Genomic DNA, 27,756 nt, shown 5'->3' with positions numbered 1-27,756 from the left:
GGCACATATGTGAGGCCTGGTTTCTGAACCTGCCTGTCAACCAGGAAGCATGAGCTACCCCAGAGTCAAATCTGCCTGCCTCGCTAAAACCTTACAGGATCTGTACATCAGGAAATATCCCCCTCTCTTTTAAAATAAATAATTGAAATGGATTACTCTTTCTGGAATATTCTTTACATTATTAGTTCCCTCTCATTCTTATCAACCATCCTAACAATTGTACAAAATGATTTGTCTCAACAGACTGATTAAACACATAATAATTGTACTGTCTCGCAGTAACAGTCCTTTGGGGAAGAGGTCTAATTTTCTTTAACCTCTAATTTCTATTTAAAAGAATTTTATTACCTTCTCTGAGGTTTGTGTCCCTCATATTTGATACCAGCTGCGGGGTCCCTGCAAGTATCGTGGATGGTAGAGAAACCAAAAAAGTGTAGCAAGAAGGAAAATCCAGTAAGAATGAAGTAAATAGCTGGTGGAATTTGAAGTGTCTAAAGTCTGACATCAGTGCAGTATGCTTTAGACATATTTAAGCACAGTATAACATTCGAGAACAAAATCTTTTATCTCAATTTCATGTGCATAATGAATATAAGACCTGACAACATTGAAACTCTTTTGCAAAGTACATGTGACTTCTCCCCTAAGGGTGGATTCGATTAACTGAGAAAGAACTAAAAGATTAAAGGTCTATGAAGGGAGATTCAGGGGAAACCTGGGCGAGGGACTTATAGATAGAAAAGGTCATCAGGTTACTAAGCACATCGATTCTCAGTACTATGAATGAAAACCAAGTATACATTTCCTCCGCTCAGGAGGCAGATGTATGTGATTAACTCTCCTAGTTTCTCCAGTGCTTATCTGAGAGCACTTGTGCCCTCTGTAACTAGAAGAGGATTGTTACTTTTGCAGTCATGAGAAGCTGTCTGGGTATTTTCCTCTATTTGTATTGCTACACAAACCCAGGCCTTTGCATATTATTCCCCAGGGAGGAACCACCCCTGTCAGTGTTAGATACAAAGGTTGGTTGTCATCTTACTGTGCGTGAAAGGTCTTCCCAGGCTTCCTCATCAAAATGAAGTGGGCTGTTAGGATGTTGGTGCTGTTCTTCTGGATTCCTGGTGAGGACAGAGGGAAGTGAGAGAGGAGAATGGGGAGGGGGCACAAGTCCCGGGTCATACTGCTCACATTATGTGTTGTGTCATATATGAGTAGGCAGTTATTATCCTCCAGGATAGGGCCTGTTAGGTGTGTATCTGTGAGCAGGAGGTCCCGGATGGGAGAGAACCTGTGCTATGATGAAGATCATGACATGGATGATATGGGGCAGTCTAAGTTATGTATAGAGGTACCTGAGGCTTACTTTTCACTTGTTGTGTTAGGACTGGAATTTTAATATCTAAAAAAGATTTTATGTAAAAATAAACATGTCAGTTGAAATAAATAACAAAAAATCACAAGATTGTTCATGAAGTTTGTGTGTAACTCTGTACGTTTTTCTCATTATTTCAGCTTCCAGAGGTGATGTTGTGATGACACAAACTCCAGTCTCCTGTCCGTCAGCCTTGGAGGTCAATCTATCTCTTGCCGGTCTAGTCAGAGCCTGAGTACACAATAATGGAAACACCTATTTATCATGGTACCTGCAGAAGCCCAGCCAATCTCCACAGCTCCTCATCTATAAGGTTTCCAACCGATTTACTGGTATCTCAGATAGGTTCAGTGGTAGTGGCTCAGGGACAGATTTCACCCTCAAGATCAGCAGAGTAGAGCCTGATGATTTGGGAGTTTATTACTGCGGCCAAGGTACACAGTATCCTCCCACAGTGATGTAGACCCTAACAAAAATGTCCTTGCTTGGGGCATCGCAGCTGTGAAATAAGTTGCTCATCTGTTTGAGAGAGAGGTATTGAGGAACTGAAGATTATGGGTGCAGCTGAGGACATGTAATGTTGGCTATAGCTCACTGGTCAATGATTTTTGGCTTTTGGGACTTTTATTATAAGAAAGATTCCTGTATTTGACATTATGAACCTGTTATTTCTAGAGGATCATTATTCACCATTGAATTAGAAAATAATGTGTTTCTGTGGTATTCTTCTGTACATTCTTACCTTTGTTTACCCTTAAATATCCTTTCCTTTCCTATTCCCTGCCATGTCCTGGTGGAAACTTATCAGCCACTAGTATTCTCACTGTCTACTTTTACAATACACATACATATACATACATTCTACAGTTAGGGTCTGAAAATCTAAAACAAGCAAAGCAGGAGAAGAGTCCACACAAAGCAGGATATTTACTTGAATTAGGCAGCAAAACCTGACCTGTCAGGGGCAGGAGCATAGACTCAGGAGCTGCATGTGTTTCCAAACATTCATCTTAGCAATTATTTCAACAGTAAAATAGAAAGACCCACAAGCATCTGTGCCAAGATTTTGATGAAATTTTTCATCATTCAGAATCATTTATTCTTTTGTGATTAGGAAGAGTCATTCATTATGTTTTGGCACACAAAAAAGAATAAGGAACAAATAGTTCAGCAATTTTAGAAATTTCCCAGCTTCCTTATATCCAGGTAACTTGAATGTAATTTTACCTTATGATCAAATGGTCTGAAAACAAAATGACAGTACTTAATGCCTCACTTGATCCCTACACCACTACCTCTTCCTCTCTTTAAGGCCTATTCTCAATTACTCTATCACCATAACTTTCTAACTTCTAACCATTACAGACTTCAGATAAGTCATTCAGATTTCAATGTTTAAAGTTAGGATCCACTTATAAAAGTGAACAAATGACATTGATCTTTGTCACTCGGTATTAATTTTTTGATAGTTCCAGATATTTTCTTTCAAATTTCCTCATTTCAGTTCTTTTTGTAGCTGAATCAAATTCCACTTGGATGTATTTCACTTTTTCCTTCTTTCATTTTTTTTCCATTTTTATTGGATATTTTAAGTAATTACATTTCAAACATTATCATCTTTCCTGGATACCCTCTCACTCATCACTTCTCCCCATTTCTATGAGTATGCTCCCTCTCCCAATCACCCAGTCCCAATTCATCACCCTGGCATTTCTCTACACTGGGGAAACAAGTCTTCACATGAACAAGGGCTTCCCCTCATTTTGATTCCAGACAATTTCATCCTCTGCTACATATGCAGCTGGAGCCATGGGATGCCCCATATATACTCTTTGGTTGGTGGTTTCGTCCCTGGTAGCTCTGGAGTGTATGGTTGGTTGATATTTGTGTTCTCCCTGTGGTATTACAAACCCCCTCAGCTACCTCATTTCTTTTTCTACTTCCTCCATTGGGAACCCTGTTCTTACTCCAAAGCTCAAAATGCCCAAGTACAAGTAACCGGCATCATGATGCTAAAGAAGAAGAAAGACCAAAGTTTGCTTCATTGCTTCTTAGAAGAGAGAACAAAATACGCCCAGGAAGAATTATGGAGACGAAGTGTGGAGCACTGTGGACTTTTCTGTGTGTAGGGATAGCAGAGATGCCTGCTCTGGCTTGTGATGCTCCCATCACTCTGTCCCCCCAATAGAGCTCTTGCTTGAGTCACAGGTAGTTTACCACCTAATACTCTGTATTCTTTTAGTTTCTCCTTCTGATTATGCTTTGTGTTTAAGGAATCTTTTATTTTCTTTATGGTTAAGGATACATATATTCTAGAACAGTGTTTATAAACCATTGGGAACCACAGGTTTCCCAATGCTAAGAACTGAATCCAGGTCTTCTGTAAGATCAGCCAGTGTTCCTTTCTGCGGAGCCTTCTCTCTAGCCATTGTTATCATTTCACTCATGATTTCAAATGTTCTGTCCCCGCTTTCTTTTTAATGTAAAGCCCCTTGATAATTTATAGTGTAACATATGAGAAAACTCTAAATATGTAACATTCCCTCGAAGTCCCCTTAATCTCCTCTTGCCCCAGTTTCTCCATCTATGAAATTTTGACTAGTTAATGCTGTTCCTGACTTATAGAGACTATGCAGGTGTCAGTCCTGTATCACATGTGTGTCTGTAGGTGGCAGAAAAGAGAGACATCATGTCTGCCCAGTATTTGGACATGTGAACATCAGAACAATTAGTTTTAAATTTTCATTGCCTGAAGAAAGAGGGAGGGAGAGAGGGAGAGAGGGAGAGAGCAAACCTAAGAAGACAAGACTGCTGATAGACAGTCCCAGACTGTCATTCAGGATGAAGAACTAGAAACTGGAAGAACCCAAATAAGTTCAAGGTCCCTGGACAAGTGTCACAGACAGTCATTGCAAGGTTCTACTCAGACAGGCAGGGCAAGTAGCGACTTCAAAATGACCACCAGACTGGAGTCATGGGTCCTAGACAGGGAGCTAGCCTGAATTGACCACCACTCCAGGACCAGCCAGTTCTAGACTATAGTCCATGACTGAAACAAATGCTGCCTGGAGCCATAATGCATGATCAGGGTACAGCACTCCTGAGACTAATTTTGAGATTTTTTCCTGAAACTCAGAAACCACAAGACCTTCTAAGAAGAACAAGTGGCATGTTGATAAATGGGAGAGAAGAAGGAATAGAAGAATGTGGTCAGAAAGAAGAGAGGCAGTACCAGAGATTAGAGGGTTATGAGAAACAGCCTGATGTGAGTGGCTGGTAATTACACCTGGGACCATGGTGAAGTACTGGCCTGAGGTGCCATGAGAGGGCCAATACTGGGTCCACAGCCCTGTAGAAGCAGGTATCTGTTACCACCAAATGCCAGGCAAATATCCATGGTCTGAACTCCTACCCTGGGAACATGTTGATGTCTGATGGCTGGGCAGAACTGGGTCAAACCCTCCTTTGGGCATGGTGGGAGAACTGACCCTGAAGGAATGAGAGCAGGTGAGTTGATGCTGGCCTTAGCCACATGCAGTACTAAGAAGAGCCTGGGACCACACATTGTAGCAGATTTGGGTGTGCTGGCCCAGAGGATATAAACATCCTCGTAGAACTTGCACTTGCACTTGTCACCATGCATGGGACATCTTCTTTATCTCTCTACTCCTATGGCAGGCAGGAGTATGGCCCTGGAGTCATAAGAGCATGAGATCTGAGCCTGACCATCACCATCTGCATCACTAAGGCAGAGGGTCCTGCTTCATGCCTGGACAGCACAGTACATCAGACTTTGGTGGCAGGAGACAGACAAGCTGAACGTGAGGACCTCATTGTGGAAAAGCTGGTCCTGCCATTTCTCTGCCTTGAGGTGACACAGGCAAAGAAAAATATACCCTCACATCTCTTGTCACATTCAGCAGGCAGGATATCTGTCCCCAAGATCAAGCCTTTGGAGATAGAGAACTTTGGAGATGCAACCATGATTCCTGGTTATTTTAAAGGTTAAGTAAAGTCATGACTGACTAAGATCTTATTGGATTTTCTCAAAATTAGTATCACAGGAATATATGAGGAAAAAGGAAGGGGCTTATGAATGTCAACACTTCTTCTAAGGACTAAGCATGTCAATATATCGAGGAGAGGGAAGGTTCAAAACTTTTTTAGAAAAGACAAGGCCTAAAGAGATAGGATATAAGGATCAACAGTAAATAGTTCATTCCAGGACATATTAGCTCATTCTTAGGGTAAGTTAATAAGTTAAAATTTACCATGCACTTAAAATATAAATTACATACATTCATCATTGTCTTAGGTAAGGGTTTATGTAAAAGAAAGAAATACTATGAGTAAATGAAAAAGTATTGTTAGTTTGTGCTCTTTACAGAAAAGCTGTATAAGCAGGACTATACTGTAAAACTAAAAGAGATTGGAGGAAAAAAGTCAACTTATAAACAATATGAGCATAATAAATTAATAGATGATAAATTACAAAGGTTATATTTATCTTAAAAGCTTGCTTTGGATTCTAATTGTCTTTTACTTAAAAACCAAATGCAGAGATTACATGTTCCTGGCTAGATATAATCATTTGTCTTGATAAACAATACTTAAATCATTTTGGCTTGCAATGTGTGGGTATGCTCCAGTAGACATAGTCATTTGGATTATAATACTATACTGCTTAGATGTGGGAAAATGTTAATCACTGACTACAAGGAGATAAGGAAAATTGAAAACAATTTTAGTAAGTACTTGTTGAGATTCTTGAAAACTGTTTAAGGAAAATCTGAAACTGTATGCATTTGAATGTTCTAAAAATCAATATATATATAAAGATGGCTCAAGGTATTTGGGACACTTGCTTGAACAAGTGATTTGAGTCCTTTATTGCTGACTCCACCTATCTGTTCATTGTGGGTTATTGAACTTATCAGATAAGGACTCGGCAATATTTTTCCATAAAGTACTTAAGTGTCTCATGTTCTCCACATAGAAGTGTAAGCATGTTATTCTCCCATTGACCACCACACATTCTTATACTATTGTCACCCCTGACATAGAAGACACTTTATTTGATTTTTTTCAATTATGAGAAGCCTGCATGTCTCTTCCCTCCAGGTATACTGTAGCAGTAAACAAGGGTTTTGCATATTGCTTCCTAGGGAGGACCACCTTCTTTACTGGTAGTATGATATAAAGGTTCAGTTGTCACCTTGCAATTATTATTCTATCTCTTCAGGCTGTTTCCTATGTCACCATTCTCCTGAGGCAGATGCAATGTTATCGGTATTGTAGTCTATGAAACATAGAAATGTAAGAGCAATAAGCTGAACCCAAGGTGCACATGCCTTCAGCTGCAACCCATAATCTGGAGTTCTTCAGAACTTCTCTGTCTCATAGATAAATTATATGGCTGACAGCTGGGCCACCTCAGGTAAACACGTTTTTGTCATAGCATCATTGTGGAAGGAACAAGTATACTTTGAAGCAGTAATAAACTACTAAAAGCTCAGGCTCTATTCTGCTGGTCTTGAGGGTGAAATCTGTGCCTGAAACACTGTTACTGAAATGTCTAGGAGTCCAGAAAATCAGTTGCAAATCTTGTGGATTAGCAGCTATGGAGACTGGCCTGGCTTCTGCAGGTAGCAATGAAATATGTTTCAACTACTTTATATGAGGCTCTAACTAGACCTGCAAGAAGACATAAACGCTTAATCTTGAAGGCTGATGGCAGGGATATCACAGTTAAAGTTAATCTAAATTAGTGACAGATAAGCCTACTCCATGAACATTTGTGATTTCTTTTTGAAAATTATTTCAAATGAAATTTTATTTTACATAGAATTTATTGCACACCCAATTTCTCCCTCTTCACAGAAAAAGTGAAATGAAAGCCCTAAAGGCCTTCTAGGCATAACTAAAATTGCTCATTAAGTTAATCTGTCCCATAATCTTCATTAAAAACATGTTATTTCCCATCTGCATCCTCCATCTCACAGATATGACAAGAATCGTTATCTCATAGAATAAGACCAATCTACTCATATATAAACAGTACGCATCCAAGTGAAATTAGGAATAAATTATTTTACATGTATGGGTATTCAACCTGCATTTGCACCACATAAGTACTTAGTGCCTCTGAAGGTTAGAAGAAGGTATGAGATCTCTACTTAAATTACACATTTTTATACAAGCTACCATGTTGGTACTAGGAACTGAACCACGGTTCTGTAAAAGAATATATACTTCTCTTAACCATGGAGTCATTTTTCTCTCCTCCTATGTGAAAATTTTACCATGATAGAAAAATATTATTTTCAATTTTGGAATAGGTCACCAGCATCTAACAAAGGTGTTTAGAACCAAGAATATGCTGTAGCAATCTGCAATTGTTATATCTCTCTTTGTTCTTTGAGAATCTTTGTATTTCTCTGAAAATCATTTTACTGAAGTGCAGCTGATATAAGCAGGCCGTTCCTATGCAGCATGTACAGTGCTATGGGTTTTAACATCACTGTACATATTTATGATGCCATTACTACAGTCAATGCTGCAATTCAGTTCTTAATTAAAGAACGTTTCTTATACTCATCTTCACTCTGTTGGTCCCATACTTAGTCTTTCTAACCAAACAAAAACACTTCTTTCAATTTAATCATAACATTTATTGAGTTCATAAATTTGGACATTGCATTTACATATCTATTCAATTCTGAAGAACAGTGTTTGAGGAAGTTTGGTTTCCCAGATTCCACATAACCAGGTTCAGAGTTATGTTTTATAAACTAGTCAAATATACCTGAGTGAATTTGCCTTGAATGAGTTTATTTCTATGCTACAATTTAAAATTGAAAATACAGCAGTCTAGATTCAGTTTTAAAATGTCTCCTTATTTAACCATTAATTATTTAAGATCAGTATGTTTTATATAATAAAGAAACCTCAGTCATATTTCTTAGCAACAAAATCCCCAGTATTTATCCTTGGAGCTACTAATTCATGTAATGACTAGAGAACAAAGTCAGTTCTCCAGTATCATTTCATCTATGTCAAGTTGCTGTCTTGTCATCATCTGGGCAGTCTTGTTAAAATACCTTTCTCAGAGAATCTGATCCTTTACTTAACAGACTGTGTGTGTAACAATCCCACAATGTAGTGTATAACATTTTGATTCAGCAACCCAGAAAAAGCAAAGTCACTGCATAGATAGTTCTTAATCTCATAAAAGTTGTGTCTCTGAACATTACACATTAACTTGTTGGGAAAAATCTGATTTTTTAAACTTTGAATTTGTGCTGGTCATTGAGGATAAGGCATGAAGTTGGGGAAATGATTATTAACATCAATATATTTTTATTACATACAATCAGAAAATTCTACTGATACCTCCAAGTAAATTACCATACACATTTAATTAGTTATGGTTCAGGGCTAGTACTGTCACTTCCATATTAAAACTGACCACAATTCAGCACAATTAATCTGTCAACTTGACGAGTCTAACATTTCCAGTTTTGGCCATGTTAGCACATAATTACTTAACGGCCACAAACCCATCTTACAGGACACCGAGGCCTACAGACTACTTATGTTCAGCGTGAAGAGCCACTGTTATTGTTTTATGAAATGGCATAGGCTTGCTCTGAAATCACAACAGTTGGTATTCTGAATATTGATTAGGAAATTTCACAAAACCCCAGGCTAATCAAGACATTATCTTTACTTAATGAATACACTCTATCTTGGTTGTTATAGAAAAAAATGCCTCATATTCAAAACAAAAACTTGCTGATTTGTCCACTACTGAATTAGTATGAATAAATTGTATCATTTAGTTAATGTAACACATCAGTAAATGTTATGTACTAGGTATGGGTGCCTACTTGGCAGTATGAATAATTCTCAGTGGTAAGATATACAAGCAAAAATATATATTATTTTTTTAAATCTGTAAGAAGCTAGAGGGACCTTTTTAACATATAATATCTGAAATTATTTCCCTATGGGAGAGGTCCGTAGATTTTATATTTCCATATCAACCTCTAGAGGATATAAATATAAGATATATGAACCCTTGTGTTGTTGTAAAGTTATAAAAAAAAATAGATCCCATTACAGATGGTTGTGAGCCACTATGTGGTTGCTGGGAACTAAACTCAGGCCCTCTGGAAGAGCAGTCGGTGCCTTTAACGACTGGATATTAGCCCAAATGCTCGAATTACCCGAGATGCACAGAACACATGAAACTCAAGAAGGATGACCAAAATGGGGATGCTTCACTCCTTCTTTAAAAGGGGAACAAGAATACCCTTGGGAGGGTAGAGGGAGACAAAATTTAGAACAGAGGCTGAAGGAACGCCCATTCAGAGCCTGCCCAACTTGTGGCCCATACATATACAGCCACCAAACTAGATAAGAAGGATGAAGAAAAGAAGTGCAGGCTGACATGAACTGGATGTAGATCTCTCCTGAGTGACACAGCCAGAATATGGCCAATACATAGGTGAATGCCAGCAGCAAACCACTGAATAGAGAAAGAGACCCCCCCATTGAAGAAATCAGAGAAAGGACTGAAAGAGCTTGAAGGGGCTTGAGACCCCATATGGACAACAATGCCAACCAACCAGTTCTTCCAGGGACTAAGCCACTACCCAAAGACTATACATGGACTGACCCTGGGCTCCAAATGCATTGGTAGCAATGAATAGCCTGGTAAGGGCACCAGTGGGAGGGGAAGCCCTTGGTCCTACCTAGACTGAACCCCCAGTGAACAGGATTGTTGGGGGGAGGGCAGTAAAGTGGGGAGGATGGGGAGGGGAACACCCATATATAAGGTAAGGGGTTAGGGGAATGTTACGCTGGAATCTAGTAAAGGTAATAATAATTTAAATGTAAATAAGAAATACCCAATTTAAAATGATGGAGAAAAAATAAAATAAAATGCGGTATTTTGCTCCTACGAGGTCCAGCACCACAGTGCCCCAAGGTATCTGCTAGATATCTTGCCAGAAGCACACATCCTAGCTCTGTGGCAGCCCAGTGTCTCTGACACTACACACTCTCCAAAATTCAATCCTCCACAAGAAAGAGTACACATTAACCTCTAATCCATTTGATATGATATAATTGCCCACCTAAAAAAGGCCTGTACATACCCATCCCCTAAGAACATTTATAACAACCTGTAAATACAGAGAGTGGAATCTTTACCTCAGCCTCCATGTTCTCTCAGTGGCAGCTTCTCTGCCAGTCTCCTCCTGTCTCTTCCTCTTCTCAGTTCCAGTCTCATCCTCTTCCCTCAAACATTTCTCCTGCCCATCCTTCCTTCTCATCCAATGACAGGCCTCATTCTATCTTGTAATTCCCTCACCTGTAAGACAACATCCAACACCATAGTAGTTTTTTTTTAATTCATCAGTTTCAAATGATATATTGTTATTATGTTACATGGTAGGATGCTTTATAGACTTTCCCGTTAACCAATGAAGTATCCAAACATACTGTGATAAAAATCAAGGCATTCCACATAACCTTGGTTTCACATATGTTATGTCTCTATATAACCAAGAAGGTCAGGTGCTGTTATTTCAAAGAACTGCATTAGATTGCTCATAGTGGTCAAATCTGAATCTAGAGAAGTAGCCCAGATGTCTATCTCCTTCAGCAGTACATCATGTGACTAACAAAGGGAAACAAAATAAACTCAGTGAAGGGACTATGAAAGTGACCTTTCTCCTGACACTCTATTTAAAACAAAAGAGCTCAGGATCATTTATACAAGATGTAGCATTACAGAAAGTAATGCAGATGTCACAATAATCCCACAATGCTTTACAATTCTTCTTGGTTTACAGCAAATATTTTGTTTATAATATATGGTGAGTATATATATATATATATATATATTAGATAATTTAATGCATTTTAATATCTTTTATAGATTAATCACTCTGAACCACAATACCAGTTTTCAAAGAGTAAAGAAGTAAATCATATATTTGTAATGACATTATAGATTCTCTGTCCCACCTTTGGAGGAGGCAATTTTGTATTGGTGTCTCAACTGATGCCAAACTCTTGTCTAATTCTTTTTAGCATTTTTATTAGTCAAAATTGGTGGACAAACAGTTCTCTCTAAATGACAATATAATACATTATAATATTTTATCTTTATTTAAAGAAATATTTTAGCAGTTTTAAAGATTATTTTCTCTAGATATGTGATAGTCTCTTTATCTAATAATCTATCATTCTAGTGAGCAATAATTTGGCAGACATGATGTCATGGGTAATATATGTGAAATGGTGTAATCTGGAGTCCTATTACTGTGTTCAATTTACTTTTTAAGTAAAAATATATCTGATGCACAAAATTGTAAACTCATCAAGCTAACATAGCAGCACATTAATATTTGAAATATGACACAGGTGCATTAATTGTTTATTTATCTCAATAACAAAAAATATCATATAGTGAGACCTCATTGTCCAATGTACTATAAACACTTGGGGCTTCAGGTCAGCTTATTATTTTTATACTATGAGCAATATAGAACATTTCAGAATAAGTACTATAGTGTTTCCAGTATAAAAAGGAACACAAGAAAATCAAAAAATAGTATTTTTTACTAAAAGTAATTTTTAATACTATGTAGATTTTTTAATATATTTCAGTGAAGAAGACAATTAGAAACTTTCATGAGTTATGTTAGAGTTAAACATGTAAAAGAGTTATTTTAATGTCACACAAAGGTTATTGGACATTCTCATCTTACTACAAAATAATAAAATTAATATTTAGGAACTTCAAATACTGTTCTGAGAAAATATTTTTTACAGATAATTTTGGAAAGAAAAACTATTCGGAATATAAATACTCTTTTATCACAATTCAAGTCTCTATCGTGCTTGCTAGGGCTGTGAGATTCTCTCAGATTGTATGTAGTACCTTGAATAAACTAATAAGGTTCTGAAACTTGCCTCTTGGCACAGATGTGACACATCAGGTACCTTTAACACATGCTTACATCATACCCTATAAAATGCAAATATGAACAAAGACTGCAGTGATGCATTAAATACAATGAATTGCAGTCTTGTTATTATTGTAGTGCACAAAAAACACTGTTGAACTGTGCACATTAGATGTATATGTTCCAAATTCAAACCAATTAAGCAATTGAAGCACCACAAAGAAGGAGTTAATGATAACACCCATGAAACAGCTAGATTCTTTATAAAGAGAAATATAGATATTAGTAGAGTTCTCAAAATATCACTCAAAACAAAAGTAGAAGAAATATTTGTAGTATATTGCATTTCATTACACACAGGACATTCTTTAAAACATTATTCACTTCTGTATTGCATCTATGTATATGTGCACATGACTGACTTGGTAGAAGGACGATCACAGGACAAATGACATAATTAATCTTTGAGTTCTGGGTATCAAACTCAGAATGCAAGGCTCAGAGGCAAGTGCCTTAGCCACTGAAGACAACCTAACTGCTGCATAATAATAAATTCTGAAGACTATGACTTATGTGGCATACATGTATATTGATGATGTACAATAGGAAAATATTAGAAATAGATCGTGTATGATGTTGTACAGAATTTTCATATTTATATTTTTTAGAAAATGTTTCTCCTACATTTATCTTTCCTTTGAAAGAGCGTTCCCCTAAATGGGGAGCCGCGTCTCTCGCTCCGATCACGAGATGAGGTGCCCCCAGGAATCACGAGTGGCCAGTCTTGATGTAACAGCAAGAGGTAGCTTTATTAGCGGGATCCCGGGTCGACAGGTGTCCCACACAGGAGACAGAGTAATCGACCCCGAGCTTCCAAACTCGGGGGTTTATATAGGGGCATTCGTGTGGTTACACATGATTGGTCAATTCAAATGGTGCACAGTTACTTTTGCAAAATTACATCAGCAAGGTGTGGGTGCTCTCAGCAGCCCAGCAGCACAGGCAGGGGGGGGGCTTGTTTCACTCAGGGGGGGTGAAGGAAGGGGAGGGGTAGCTACAGATGGCTGATAGCTGGTTTGGCAAGTCCTATCTCTGGCTTTTTGTTCTCCTCAGGTACGTCCGCCCTGCACATCCGGACTCTGACAATGAGTAACCTTTATGAAACTCTAATTCTACATTCCTCTCTTCCTTTAAAGCGAGTAGTTCAAATCTTAGAACACATAACAGGCTCAGCATCTAGGGGCTCTCACCTCGTACAGCCTGATATTGTTGTCTTAGCATAAGGACATGTACAGCACTAATCCGTTCTCTGACAAAGGTCATGAGGCGATTAATAATGCAGGGCCCTAAAGTGAACAGGAGGAGCAGAATCATCAAGGGACCTGCTAAGGCAGACAACAGGGTGGTGAGCCATGGGGACTTATTGAACCAACTTTGGAACCAGCTATCAGTGGCTTCTCGTTCTCGTCGTCTCCTATCTAACCTTTCTCTAAGTTTAGCCATAGAGTCCTTAATAATCCCCGAATGATCAATATAAAAGCAACACTCTTCCCTCAGGGCAGCACACAATCCTCCTTCTTTTAGGAATAATAAATCTAACCCTCTTCTGTTCTGGAGCACAACCTCTGACAGGGAGGTTAGGGATTCTTCTAGATGACTAATGGACTTTTCCAGGGCCTCAATGTCCTCAGAGATAGCAGAATTTAGGGCTGTTAGGCCCTGCTGTAATTGTTGTGGCCCGGTGATTAAAGCAGCAGAGCCAGTGCCTACCCCAGCAGCCACCCCCAAGCCTAGGAGTCAACGAGATAGGCTCTCTTTTGATTCTAGGGGTACGTTCATATAAAGACAGGAATTCTCTGGGAGGATGATAATAGATCCTCGGGACCAACTGGACCATAACACAGTAATCTGAAATGTTATTGATCACTGAATCAGCCAGGCAGGGAGTGAGGCCAGAGCTGCAGGCCCACCAATACCCTGGGGGAGGAATTAAGTAAGAAGTCATGCTGGGGGAAATGTTGACGGGAAATACATAGCGACATAGATGGCTGTGGGTGGAAGGAACCTTACCTACGCAGGTCCCTTCTCCTGATATTTCAGTCAAGGTTAATCTGGGCTTGTCGGTGTGGAGGCAGGCTTCTGGGTTTGTTTCCTTTGTAAAATTGGCGTAGGTTGCTATTCCCTCATAGTAAGGGGGGCTTGTTGAAAGACAGAGCCAGCATTCTGTAATCAAGTTAGGGTTGGAGTGGTTCAAAGCCTGGAAAGTCCCCTGGATCAACTTAAACATACGTTCTTGGGCACTGGGTAAGTGGGAGGCCAGGTGATCTTGTGTGGTTGTATCCCCAGTGGGCGCAAAAGTCTCAGGTTTTAGCGTAGTACTAACTTGAGATCTGGCCCTATCGAGAGGTCTCTGGTTCTTGAGGACGGGGTTAGGACCTATAGCTTTGGGGCTAACAGGCTCCACCTTGAGTCTAATATCTAGTAGACTCCAGGATCTGGCCCAGCCTCGAGAGGCGCAGCCCCCAGCGCCGGGCCTGGAGCCAGTCTTTGCATATTTTTCCCCATTTCAGTAAAGGTAATGTTAATGTATAGCCCACTTGACATCTATAGAACCCCAGGTAGATGTGGGATTCCAATATGTCTGCCCGGTAGTCTCACAGCCCCAATAATAGCAGAAAAAATGTGATTCGTCCCCACACTTCCACATATCAGATCTAAGGGGCTTGTTCTTTGGGCAAACATAGAAGGGGGTCTTAGTTAGTTCTGTCCTAGCCCCAGGAGTCCGACAGCCGGCAACGGGTTTCGGGGGTGGAGCGTGAGCGGCTCCTGGTCCTCCGAACCGTGGGGAGGTGTACATGTCTGGTGAAAAATCTAGCATGTCATTTACCTCGTCAGGGGCCAGAGCCTCTAAGCCCTACCCTGGTGCCCCCGCAGCCAGCTTACACCAGGACGGGTACAGCGGTGGCCACCAGGTCCAGAGGGGATGTTTACCGGTGACGGACCACACCAGGTCTCCGGTTGAAGAGAAAACCTGCCAAGTTAGTTGCTGGGGAGAATGTGGATCCTTATTCGATGTCCCCACCCGGGACGAGACGGCGCCGAAGGCGAAGCTTAAGAGGGTGAGGAGTCCTTTCCACAGTCCATTCATCTTCAGGAGTCTTGGGAGCTCTTTTGGCGTGCGATGCGTGGATCCAGGCGGCTATTCCGTCAACCTTTATAGCGGTTGGGGTGGTGAGTAGAACCGAGTAGGGTCCTTTCCAGCGAGGTTCAAGGTTGCCGGCTCGATGACGTCTGACCAGAACCAGATCTCCAACCTGGAATCCGTGGGGGATCTCGGGGCTCTCCGTCCGGTAGGTCTCCTTCAGCGAATCCCACACCTGGCGCCTGACAATCTCAAGAGCCCTGAGGCGGGTAAGGAGGGGTTGAGAAAGAGGGGGGTCAGGATCATGTACTCCCCCAACTTCACCTATAGGGGGCGGGATGCCCCATAGGATCTCATACTGTGTCAGCTTAAACCTCCCAGGAGTGTTCCGAGCACGGAACAAGGCGAAGGGGAGGAGGGCTGTCCAATCTTTCCCGCCGGTCTCCAAGGCCAATTTAGTTAAAGTCTCTTTTAGGGTTCTATTCATTCTTTCTACCTGTCCTGAGCTCTGGGGTCTGTAAGCACAATGTAATTTCCAATTAATCCCCAGTTGACTGGCCAGCCCCTGACTTACCTGGGCAACAAAAGCAGGTCCATTGTCAGACCCGATTACCTTAGGGAGTCCAAACCGCGGAAAGATCTCTTCCAGTATCTTCTTAGCCACCACTTGAGCTGTCTCCGAGCGGGTGGGGAATGCTTCCGCCCAACCTGAGAAGGTATCTATGAACACTAATAGATATTTGTTACCATATCTGGCTGGAGTTATTTCTGTAAAGTCAATTTCCGAATGAGCCCCCAGCCTATCTCCCCTGAGCCTCTTGCCATGGAGAGACGGGCGTCTATTGGAGTTGACAAGAGCACATGCTTGGCAACTCTGTACAACCTCTTGGACTATGTCTGGCAGTCTCTGGACGTGGTATTCAGAGGACTTCACGAGCTCTATCAGTTTTCTGGTACCTAAGTGGGTCAGACGATGGAGATTAGCAATGAACTCACGTCCTTGCTGGTCTGGAAGAACTTGTTTGCCATCTGTTGTCTCTGCCACACCGTAAGGAGAGAAGCCTTGGATCCAGTCTGAACGGTGAAACTCTTCTATTTCTTCTGGGGTATATTGAAAACTGGAGTCTCTCAGGTTTGGAGGGAGCTCTTTACCTACTACCGGCAGGATCACAGCCCCGAGTGCGGCCTGTTTGGCAGTGACGTCCGCCATACGGTTGCCCTTTGCCACAGCATCCTGTCCCCTCTGGTGCCCGGGACAGTGAATGATGGCCACCTTTCTTGGGAGGTGTACAGCCTCTAGGAGGCTGAGGATCTCGTCTTTATTTTTGACCTCTTTTCCTGTGGACGTCAAGAGTCCTCTCTGCCGGTAGATGGCTCTGTGTACATGGGCAGTGGCAAAGGCGTAACGGCTGTCAGTATAGATGTTAATATTTTTTCCTTCAGCCAGTCTCAATGCCTGAGTGAGGGCTATTAATTCTGCCTTCTGGGCTGAGGTGCCTTCCGGTAGTCCACTGGACCAAATAGTCCTTTTCCCATCTACCACTGCCGCTCCAGCCCTTCTTTTTCCTTCCACCAGAAAACTGCTGCCATCTGTGTACCAGGAAGGGCAGCCTGGTAGGGAAACATCAATCAAATCCTCCCTGACACCAGAGGCCTCAGCCAGGATGTCAGCACATACATGTATTGGTTTCTGCTCTGTTGCCTCAGGGAGCAACGTGGCTGGGTTCAGGATGACGGGGGCCCCAAACAAGACCCTATCATTTAACAGGAGGCTCTGGTAGTGAGTCAGGCGGGCATTGGTTATCCACCTGTCAGGGGGCTGTCGGATGACGCTCTCTAAGGCGTGTGGGGCTACGATCGTCACTGATTGGCCTAATGTTAGTTTATCAGAGTCTTTTACCAGAATGGCTACTGCCGCGATGATCTTGAGACAGGATGGCCAGCCACTAGCCACTGGGTCTAGTTTCTTAGAGAGGTATGCAACGGGCCGCTTCCAGGGGCCCAAGGTCTGGGTCAACACTCCCTTTGCCACCCCCGCCTTCTCGTCCATAAACAACGTAAAAGGTTTGGTTAAGTCCGGTAGGACCAGAGTGGGTGTGGTCAATAAGGCCTGTTTGATGGCATCAAAAGCCGCTTGGTGCTCAGGCTTCCACTGGAACTCAGTCTCTGACCTGGTCAAAGAGTGGAGTGGGGCAGCCAGTGCAGCGAACCCAGGAATCCATAGTCGGCAGAACCCGGCAGTGCCTAGGAATTCTCTCACCTGTCGAGGCGTTTGAGGTGTTGGTATCTGGAGCACAGTCTTCTTCCGGACCTCAGTGAGCCACCGCTTTCCATCTCGGAGGATGTAGCCCAGGTAGGTCACTTCGGTGCAACACAACTGTGCCTTCTTTGCTGATGCCCGGTATCCCAAACGGCCTAATTCAGATAGTAATTGTTCAGTTCCTTTTTGGCACTCACCTTGGGTTTCAGCACTCAGAAGTAGATCATCAACGTATTGAAGAAGAGTCAGGTGTGGGTTATTGGTCCTGAAAATCGTCAGGTCCCGATGTAGGGCCTCATCAAAGAGGGTAGGTGAATTCTTGAATCCCTGTGGCAGTCTGGTCCAGGTCAATTGTCCAGAATGTCCCGTCTCTGGATCCTTCCATTCCAAGGCAAACAGGTGTTGGCTAGAGGAATGTAATCTCAGACTGAAGAAAGCATCCTTAAGATCTAGGGCGGTATACCATGTCCTCTCCAGTGGCAGAGAGCTAAGGAGGGTATAGGGATTAGGCACTATAGGATGTACATCTTCTACCCATTTATTAACTTCCTCAGGTCCTGGACGGGTCGGTGGTCTTGTGTTCCCGGCTTCTTCACTGGGAGCAGGGTGTTCCAGGGGAATCATGGGGTTAGGGATGCCCAACTGTAAGAATTTGTTTATGGGCGGATCCTTCCTCGCCTCCTTGCTCATAGGGTACTGGCGTACGCTGATAGGGGTGGCACCTGACTTGACGGTAATCACTATGGGAGGTACTTGGGAAGCCATCCCAACTCCCCCTGTTTCTGCCCAGGCCTCAGGGAACCTCGAAAGCCACCATTGGGGGTTGCCCATCTTGTTACCTTTTTCATGTATGCGATATTCATTAGTCAGGTTAAAAGTTAGAGTCCATACTGGCCTGGAGGGGTGCCATTTCACTTGGGGTCCGTCTGGAGAGAACTGTATTTCGGCATTCATCTTGGTCAGCAAATCTCTTCCGAGCAAGGGGGTGGGACACTCAGGGATCACTAGAAAAGAATGTGATACTCGGCCGGCCCCTAGGTTAAAGCGGCGGGCTCTTGTCCATTTGTGTATTTTCGTGCCGGTTGCCCCCACTACTATACTGGTCTTGTTTGTAAGTTTCCCCATAGGGTGTTGTAGAACTGAAAACTTTGCCCCCGTATCAACTAGGAAATCCACGGGGGTTCCCTCCACATCTAAAGTTACCCTAGGCTCGGGGAGGGAATACGAGCCCCGACTATCCTAGTCATCTTCATTTCTCAGGGCTAGGGTCTTAGAACCTCGCATTTTTTTCTTCGCGTTTGGGCAATCCTTGGCCCAATGTCCTTTCATCTTGCAGAGGCGACATTGGTCTTTGTCCAACATTCTGTTCCAGTTCGGTGTGGCCCATTTATCTCGGTTGTGTGCGTTGCCCAGGTTCCCTGTCTTCCTTCCTACATTTCTGTTTCCTTCAGGTACTACTGCGGCCAGTATACGAGTCAAATTCTGGTCCCTGCTTCTATCTCTCTCATCCTCTCTCTCTTCCCTTTCCTTTTTCTCTCTCTCTCTCTTCTCTTCTTCCGTCTCTCTCTTATGGTACACTTTCTTTGCCTCTTTGACTAAATCTCTTACAGTAAGATCTTGCAAGCCCTCTAATCTTTGTAACTTATGCTTGATATCTGGATAGGACTGGCCTATAAAGGACATAGCTACTGCTGCCTGTTTTCCCTCTGACATAGGGTCAAAGGGGGGTATCTCCGGTACGCCTCTAGAAGTCTCTCTAGAAACAAAGAAGGGGCCTCTGTGGGTCCCTGGAGCACCTCTCTTACCTTGGTCAAATTGGTGGGGCGACGAGCTGCCCCCTTGAGACCTGCCACCAGAGCCCGGCCGTATGTGGTCAGCCGCTCCCTACCTTTAGCTGTGTTGTAGTCCCAAGGTGGGCGGTCAAGGGGAAAGGCAGCATCAATGAGGTTGGGCATCTGGATAGGGGTCCCATCTGACCCTGGGACATGTTTCCGGGCCTCGAGGAGGATCCGCTCCTTCTCCTCTGTGGTGAAAAAACCTGTAGAAGCTGTTCACAGTCGTCCCACGTGGGCTGATGGGAGAACATCAGAGACTCTATGAGGTTAGTTAAGCTAGAAGGATTCTCAGAGAAGGGATCATGGTTAGTTTTCCTGTTATAGAGGTCAGCAGAGGAAAAAGGCTAATACTGCAAGTGTTGTAGATCTGGGGGATCAACAGGGGGGCCATAAGCTCGGAGCGGGAAGGTGGGGACGGGAGAAGGCCCCTCTGGGCTGGCCCCTCGGCAACTTCTGGTCCCTGCGGCTGGGCCTTCCGGTTTGTCAGTGTCATGCTGATAAGGAGGGGGTGCGCTGGGTGTCGACGGGGTGGGCCTATCTTCTTCAGGAGGGCCTTCGATGTCGGGGTAAATCTTAGGGACCGTCTTCTTCTCCGTCCGGGACTCCTGTGCTACCAATATGTGAGAGGACAAAGGGGACGAACCATCCTCTGCTACCAATATGTGAGAGGACGAAGGGGACGAAGAGGGGGGTGGCCGGGACCAAGACCTCAGCCACGAGGGAGGATCGGAAGCTAGATTCTCCCATACTACGATATAAGGGACCTGGTCCCGATGAGATCCGGGCCCGGTTGAAAAACAATTCTCCTGATGGACAAAATAATTGCCTGATCTAGAGTACCCTCTGGTGGCCAGCCTACTCCAAATGTTGGCCATTCAGAGGTGCAGTAAGTCTGCCACCGTCCCTTTTTCACAGCCACAGACAAATTTTGGGCTCTTGTTTTTACTTCTGACCAATGATTCAAAGTTTGGCTCAACGGAGTGGACTTGGACTGTCCCATGGTAAAGAAGAAAAGAACCAAACCAAAAAACGAAATAAAAAAAAAAAAGAAAAAATAGTGTGTGTATGCACACGTGCCCGCGTTTGGACTTATATATCCAGCCAAACGCAACCTCGGACGGCGTTGGGTCTTGAATCCACCATCCGGGCAGGAGAAGTTCTCCGTCCCCTTGATTATAGAAGGTCACAGTCTGATCTCCTTGACTGCCAACTGCCGGGTCCTCACGACAAAATTTGGCTCGCAGAATGTCTCCCAGAGCTTGTGCAATCAAGGCGCCCCTCAGCGCTATCTAGAAAAAAAAAAGGGGGGAGGAAAAGAAAAAGAAAAAAAGAAAGAAAGCTGTTCGGAGTAGAAAACCTCTTCTACTCCCCAGACGCCCACGCCGGATAGGAATACTCTTCTATCCCGGGGTACTCCCAGGCGTCTGTACTGGGTAGATAACCTCTTCTACCCGGGTGCATCCTCAAGCTAGCCTTTACACTGGGTGGGGTTACTCATCCACCCGACTATTCAGAGTAGGAAACCTCTTCTACCCCCAGACGTCTGTACCGGTACCGAGAAATGCAAAATCCGTAACATGCAACTCACATCCACATGCACTTAACACGCAACTCACATCCACATGCACACACACACTCAGTGGCCGCTTTCTAGCACTCACACCAAGGTACCTCCAAGTGGCATTCGGGGTTCCGGGGGGGTCACGCTCCAATCTTGCTGGGGCCTCCAAATGAAAGAGCATTCCCCTAAACGGGGAGCCGCGTCTCTCGTTCCGATCGCGGGATGAGGTGCCCCCAGGAATCACGAGTGGCCAGTCTTGATGTAACAGCAAGAGGTAGCTTTATTAGCGGGATCCCGGGTCGACAGGTGTCCCACACAGGAGACAGAGGAATCGACCCCGAGCTTCCAAACTCGGGGGTTTATATAGGGGCATTCGTTACACATGATTGGTCAATTCAAATGGTGCACAGTTACTTTCGGCGCGAAATTACATCAGCAAGGTGTAAGTGCTCTCTAGCAGCCCAGCAGCGCAGGCAGGGGGGCTTGTCTCACTCAGGGGGGTGAAGGAAGGGGAGAGGGTGGCTACAGATGGCTGATAGCTGGTTTGGCAAGTCCTATCTCTGGCTTTTGTTCTCCCTCAGGTACATCCGGCCCTGCACATCCGGACTCTGACAATGAGTAACCTTTATGAATCTCTAATTCTACACCTTCAAGAAGGCCAAAAATTTTATTTATTTTTTTCTTTTTGTCTTGCTTGTCATTTGGGATATGATTACTAACTTTTCATTCAAATAATCACTTCAAGACACACCAGTCATTTTTTCAAGGGTGTCCACATACCCTGTGCTATAGGCAATAGGATTTGTATCTATTTCTTTAAAAACACAGAAGATAATTTATGGTACTCTACACATAAGAAGGGGCTTTAACTTTCTCTTGGTACTTTTTGTACATTTGTATTAACCAATGGATTTGCACAATGTTCCCCAGGGTACACTTCTCCTTGCAAGTCCAAGACAAAAGCTAGCCAGTCTTTCTGCCTTAAGTTATTCAGGATTCTTCATATTGAGTCTTCAGAATGAGGTGCTCTCTTCAGTTACTGTGGCTGCTTGTGCTGTGGATCCCTGGTTAGTAAAGAATTAGTTAAAGGCACCTGTGGGGGTGGGGATATGGGCCCTTCTATTGCAGATGCAGATGCAGATGAAGATGTAGATGCAGATGCAGATGCAGATGCAGAAGCTGTTCCTATATGACATCACTGGTTTAGTTTGCCAAGCACATTTTTTCTAAGATTTCCTAGGTGAACCTAAGCTTCTGGGCTACTTTACAGCTTTGAAAGCTGATGTTCCAGGAGATTCCTAGAGAGGTTATGTGCTCTCTTTACACAGCTATTTCATGTTGAGCATTTTTGAAATATGAAAGTCATGAACACAGTAATTATGAAATATAGTAAAGAAAAATCATTTGAAAATACCATTATATTTGTGCATAACTTTCATTTCTCTCATTTCAGGAGTCAGTAGGGATATTGTGATGACCCAGGGAGCATTCTCCAATCCTGTCCTTTCTGGAGAGTCAGCTTCTATCTTCTGCAGGTCTAGGGAGAGCCCTGTATAAGGATGGGAAGGAATACTTGAATTGTTTTTTTTTTTTTTTTTTTTTTTTTTTTTTTTTTTTTTTTTTTTTCCGGAGCTGGGGACCGAACCTAGGGCCTTGCGCTTGCTAGGCAAGCGCTCTACCACTGAGCTAAATCCCCAACCCCTTGAATTGTTTTCTATAGAGTCCGTGAGAGTCTCCTCAGCTGCTGATCTATTTGATGTCTACCCATGCATCAGGAATCTCAGATTCAGTGGCAGTGTTAATGATCAGGAACAGATTTCACACTGAAAATCGGTTGAGTTGGGGCTGAAGATATGGGCATGTATTACTGTCAGCAAATTCTAGAGTGTCCTTCCCAATGATACAGCCCTGAACAGAAACCACCCAAGTGGTGATACCCAGCTATCATATATTTTTCTTCTCTGGAGAAAATCAGAAAAAAATTTTACATTTAGATAGAAGAATGAGGAGGTGGAGGTATTGGAAATCAGGTGGAGGAGAACAAGAAGAGCTAAAGAACCCAGAATTATTTATAGCTGAGACCTTTGAGGATTGTTAGTTCAGGTATTGTTCTCTGTGGCAGGTACTACCTGTCTACTCTTCCATTTTTTAGTATAGTGTAAGAAAAAGGTGAAATAAGGGAAATCAAAAGTGGAATAAAAATGGGACACTGAATGGTTAGACAATTTTCACTCTCTGGGCATTATAAACATGAATACATGATTCTCATCACAAATCATGGTCACATAGTAGAACTTGACACTGATGTATATTACCCCAAAAGCATTTTTCAGTTTCTTAATTTGCAGTTATTATTGTTCATTTTTGGACCTTATGTTGTCAGATACAGGCACCAGACCCATTGCTACTGAACCTACATGGAATGGTTGATTGAAAAGTGGATGCCTTACAGAACAAGAGCTAAGAAGCTCGCCTTGGTTTCTGCTGGTGCCAATTTAAGGACTTTTTCATGTCTCCACTTACTCTATAAGTCATTGTGCCTGTCTCCTTGAAATACAGACAGAAAGGATAGAGACTAGGTCAGCAGGATGTCATAACCTGTCCTTGAGATTGAGAAATTAGAAACAAATTCCCCCATAGTCAATAATATTATGACAGGAGTTTCTCAGGGGAATCAGCTGCATGATGTTAGCCCTATGACTTGAGAAATTACAGAGTCTAACATTGCTTGGAGGCAGAGTGTAAAAGGTCAGAGGGCATTAAATTGAGAACTATCTTGTGTATTCTGTGTCTGTAATAGGATTGACTCTAACAAGATATGACCAGTATTTCAAAAGTACTCAGAGAAATGATCCTCTGACCAAATGCAGATCAGCAGGAGTTTTTGGAAGGGGGCAAGAACTGCAGAAGTTCTTCCCAATTACTCAATAAAGGCCCATGTCTCTAACGTTCTTCATTCTTACGAGAGATATAGATTTCCTGCCAGAAAATGAGCTTGCATGTCTGCATCAATGATCGACATCCAGGCTTCAACAGAAGCATCTTCTTAATATATCTTCTCATTCACCATGTATTCCCTTGCTTCTACTTTTACAATCCCAGAAATTGTAAGAATGTCTACAAACTTCCTTCTATTTGCTACAGTTTATATCACTGAGGGTAGAGATGATTGATCTTTACAGTACACATCCTTACTATGAATCCTAACTGTGAGGTTGAAGTGTGAAAGGACATCATCTGCAGAATATATTGTAAGGAAGGGAAGAATCTGCCATTCCTGAATTTTCATATGGAATTAAATAATCTGTCTCATTTATTTACAGTTGCTTCCACCTATTAATTCTGTCATGGCTACCCAAAATTACAAGGGTCTGAAGCCTATGAGCTGCATTGCTAGCTATACTTATATTAAGAATGGCCATGCAAACGGCTCCAGAAGTGTTTCCAGTTATTGGGAACTTATGTAGACATCACCTGTACTATTTGGACTATTAGTCTCTAAGCTGTCTCTTGATGGTGTGTAGTCATTCATTAATTTATTTCAAGTCAATTGACCAACTATTTTTATAAGTAGTTAGAGATGACTATATCTGTATTTCTTACCACAGAATTAAAAGTAAGCTTATTCAGATGTACACATTGTACTTAACACTGTGTGGCTGAATCTAAAGTAACAATGGCTTCCCAAACAAAGAAGTGGAATATTCACTTCTGACCTTATATGGAATGTGAAAATATTTCATGCAAAGGAGCTGATGCCATGGGCCTTCCATTTAGGTGTTTTGCAAGAGAACAAAGGTCATAAAAGCCTGGACATCAAGTCTGTGGTAATGGCCCTGTGATATTGAAGTAGCTCCAAGAGAGCAGTGAAACTACCCATCATTGGTCCCCCACTGTGAGAGGACAGCATAATGACAGCTGTCTCTGTGCTTGGGATGTCTGAAGTGGAATTTGTTTGATAGGAATGTGAGACACAGACCTGCCTGCTGTCCACACTAATCCAATATACCAAGTATTGGGAATTTTGTGTAGTTTTAGAATAAATGAATCTTTTCTGTTTAGAATCTCTACCTAAGAACCTCATCACTGGAACAGTTTAATCACGAACTTGAAAATATGCTCATATTATTTAATATTTACTCTAAGATAAAAGCCAGTTTCACTGACATAATATCTTCCCAGAGCACAGGCACTTGCTTGCTTTTCATCACCTTCAGTTCCACAAATATATATACTTACTATTCTGAAGGAGATCTTATGGGCAGACTAAACTATCACTGGTAGGAGGAGAAACCCTAAGCTCAGTATCCTGCACCATCTTCTTCCTAGTCCATTCCCTTACTTAAGATCCAGAATATTAGCAGGTAAATGAGGGTAAAGGACATTTTGTGTGGGGAAGTTGACCTAGGAAGTCCATGTCATTCATGCCACATTAGTGTTGAGCTTTAATCTCAGATTTGTAGAAGAAGGTTCTCTCTAGGGAACACTATGCAAATCCTGAGTGGAGTGCAGTTGCAAGTAGAGAATTTTTTCTGCCTTTAAGCACAAAAGCATGAAATGATTTCTATGTTTAAAGAAAGAGATGAAGGGGGAAAAATTCTATGCTATCTAAACGAGATGAGGAATTGGCATTTAAAAAGTTACTACATTTTTTTCTGCCCCTCTTTTAATCACTTAGCATTCACCTATGGACCTTAGGAACCTTGAGTTTCTATAACTATTCAGTAAATGATTCCTTGTTCAGTTTTATAAAATTATCAAGACTTTTTGCCATCTTTTAAATGATTTCATAAAAGGCATAGCAAAGGGCAAAAACCATCCATGTACCATTATGTCCATTTTCATGTGTATTCATATTAGAGGTGGAACTTCAGAATGTACCTGGCTCCCCTATGCTCCCCCTCCTACTGTCAGTCATTACAACTTACCTATTATTCTGATTTCTTCCATAGTTGTTTGAATTTTCCCTAATTTGAACCTCACATAAGTTGCAGTATTGTTTTATTTCTACAATGTTTCCTCACCATTTTCTGTGATACTAATGACCTTTCTTTTACTTTTTTTATTTTTCTGTGTTTTTTACTTCTTTGCTTCCTCTTTTCCTCCCTCCTCCTCCATCTTTCTTTGTTGTGTTTTATTTTGAGTTAGACTTTCATTATGTAGCCATAGCTGTACTGAAACATTTTCTTCCTCTATCTTTATTAACTTCGGTATTTCTTATTTACATTTTAATTGTTATTCCCTTTCCCGGTTTCAAGGCCAACATCCCCCTAACTCCTCCCCCTCCCCTTCTATATGGCTGTTCCCTTTCCCATCCCTCCCCCCATTACCACCCCTAACAATCATGTTCACTGGGGGTTCAGTCTTGGCAGGACTCAGGGCTTCCCCTTCCACTGGTGATCTTACTAGGATATTCATTGCTACCTATGAGGTCAGAGTCCAGGGTCAGTCCTTGTATAGTCTTTGGGTAGTGGCTTAGTCCCTGGAAGATCTGGTTGGTTATCATTCTTGTTCATATGTGGTCTCAAGCACCTTCAAGCTCTTTCTGTCCTCTCTCTGATTCCTTCATCAGGGGTCCCATTCTCAGTTCAGTGGTTTATTGCTGGCATTCACCTATGTATTTGCTTTATTTTGGCTGTGTCTCTCAGGAGAGATCTACATCCGGACCCTGTCAGCCTGCACTTCTTTGCTTCATCCATCTTATCTAGTTTGGTGGCTGTATATGTATGGGCCACATGTGAGGCAGTCTCTGAATGGGTGTTCCTTCAGCCTCTGTTCTAAACTTTGCCTCCCTATTCCCTCTCAAGTGTATTCTTGTTCCCCTTTTAAAGAAGGAGTGAAGCATTCACATTTTGCTCATCCTTTTGAGTTTCATGTGTTCTGTGCATCTAGGTAATTCGAGCATTTGGGCTAATATCCACTTATCAATGAGTGCATACCATGTTTGTTTTTCTGTGATTGGGTTACCTCACTCAGTAGGATATTTTCCAGTTCCATCCATTTGCCTATGAATTTCATAAAGTCATTGTTTTTGATAGCTGAGTAGTATTCCATTGTGTGGGTGTACCACATTTTCTGTATCTATTCCTCCTTTGAAGGGCATCTGGGTTCTTTTCAGCTTCTGGCTATTATAAATAAGGCTGCTACGAACATAATGGAGCATGTGTCTTTGTTATATGTTGGGGCATCTGCTGTGTATATGCCCAAGAGCGGTATAGCTGGGTCCTCCATTATTTCAATGTCTAAATCTGAGGAGCCTCCAGTCTGATTTCCAGAATGATTTTACCAGTCTGCAATCCCATCATGAATGGAGGAGTGTTCCTCTTTCTCTACATCCTGACCAGCATCTGCTGTCACCTGAGGTTTTGATCTTAGCCATTCAGATTGGTGTGAGGTGGAATCTGAATAAATGTAGTATTTGAAACTGTCAAATAATTAGTAAAAGTTTGAAAATTAAAAGCATACATAAAAGTTAGCATTTGAATGGCCTGAATGTTCTCATTATGACTTTCTTTTACAAATATAATTTCTTCAATGCCTATTCTTGTTTAGAAAATTAGTACCCAGTATGTGAAGCTATAAGCAAGTGTAATTTAAGACCTGATGT

General features: G+C 42.1%; 1 protein-coding gene, 1 non-coding gene and 1 pseudogene across 2 annotated transcripts; 2 read left to right on the top strand and 1 right to left on the bottom strand.

Moving 5' to 3' along the window:
* The first annotated feature begins 1,075 nt into the window (after positions 1-1,075).
* Positions 1,076-1,835, top strand: LOC116883964 (annotated as a pseudogene).
* A 2,150-nt stretch (positions 1,836-3,985) lies between these two features.
* LOC116884094 lies at positions 3,986-4,113 on the top strand. The gene has a single exon (XR_004385833.1). It is a non-coding gene; the product is annotated as a small nucleolar RNA SNORA17 (small nucleolar RNA).
* An 11,173-nt stretch (positions 4,114-15,286) lies between these two features.
* LOC116883867 lies at positions 15,287-20,588 on the bottom strand. Its single transcript, XM_032885133.1, is given in 7 exon segments — positions 15,287-18,304; positions 18,307-18,374; positions 18,376-19,480; positions 19,483-19,791; positions 19,794-20,198; positions 20,232-20,381; positions 20,384-20,588. Coding segments are annotated over 7 exon segments (5,130 nt in total). The 3' UTR covers positions 15,287-15,416.
* Between the last annotated feature and the right edge of the window lie 7,168 nt (positions 20,589-27,756).

Source organism: Rattus rattus, chromosome 14 (assembly GCF_011064425.1).
Source record: "Rattus rattus isolate New Zealand chromosome 14, Rrattus_CSIRO_v1, whole genome shotgun sequence".
Classification (NCBI taxonomy): domain Eukaryota; kingdom Metazoa; phylum Chordata; class Mammalia; order Rodentia; family Muridae; genus Rattus; species Rattus rattus.
The sequence above is the reverse complement of the archived record's forward strand: the minus strand, read 5'-3'. Positions and strand labels throughout refer to the sequence as shown.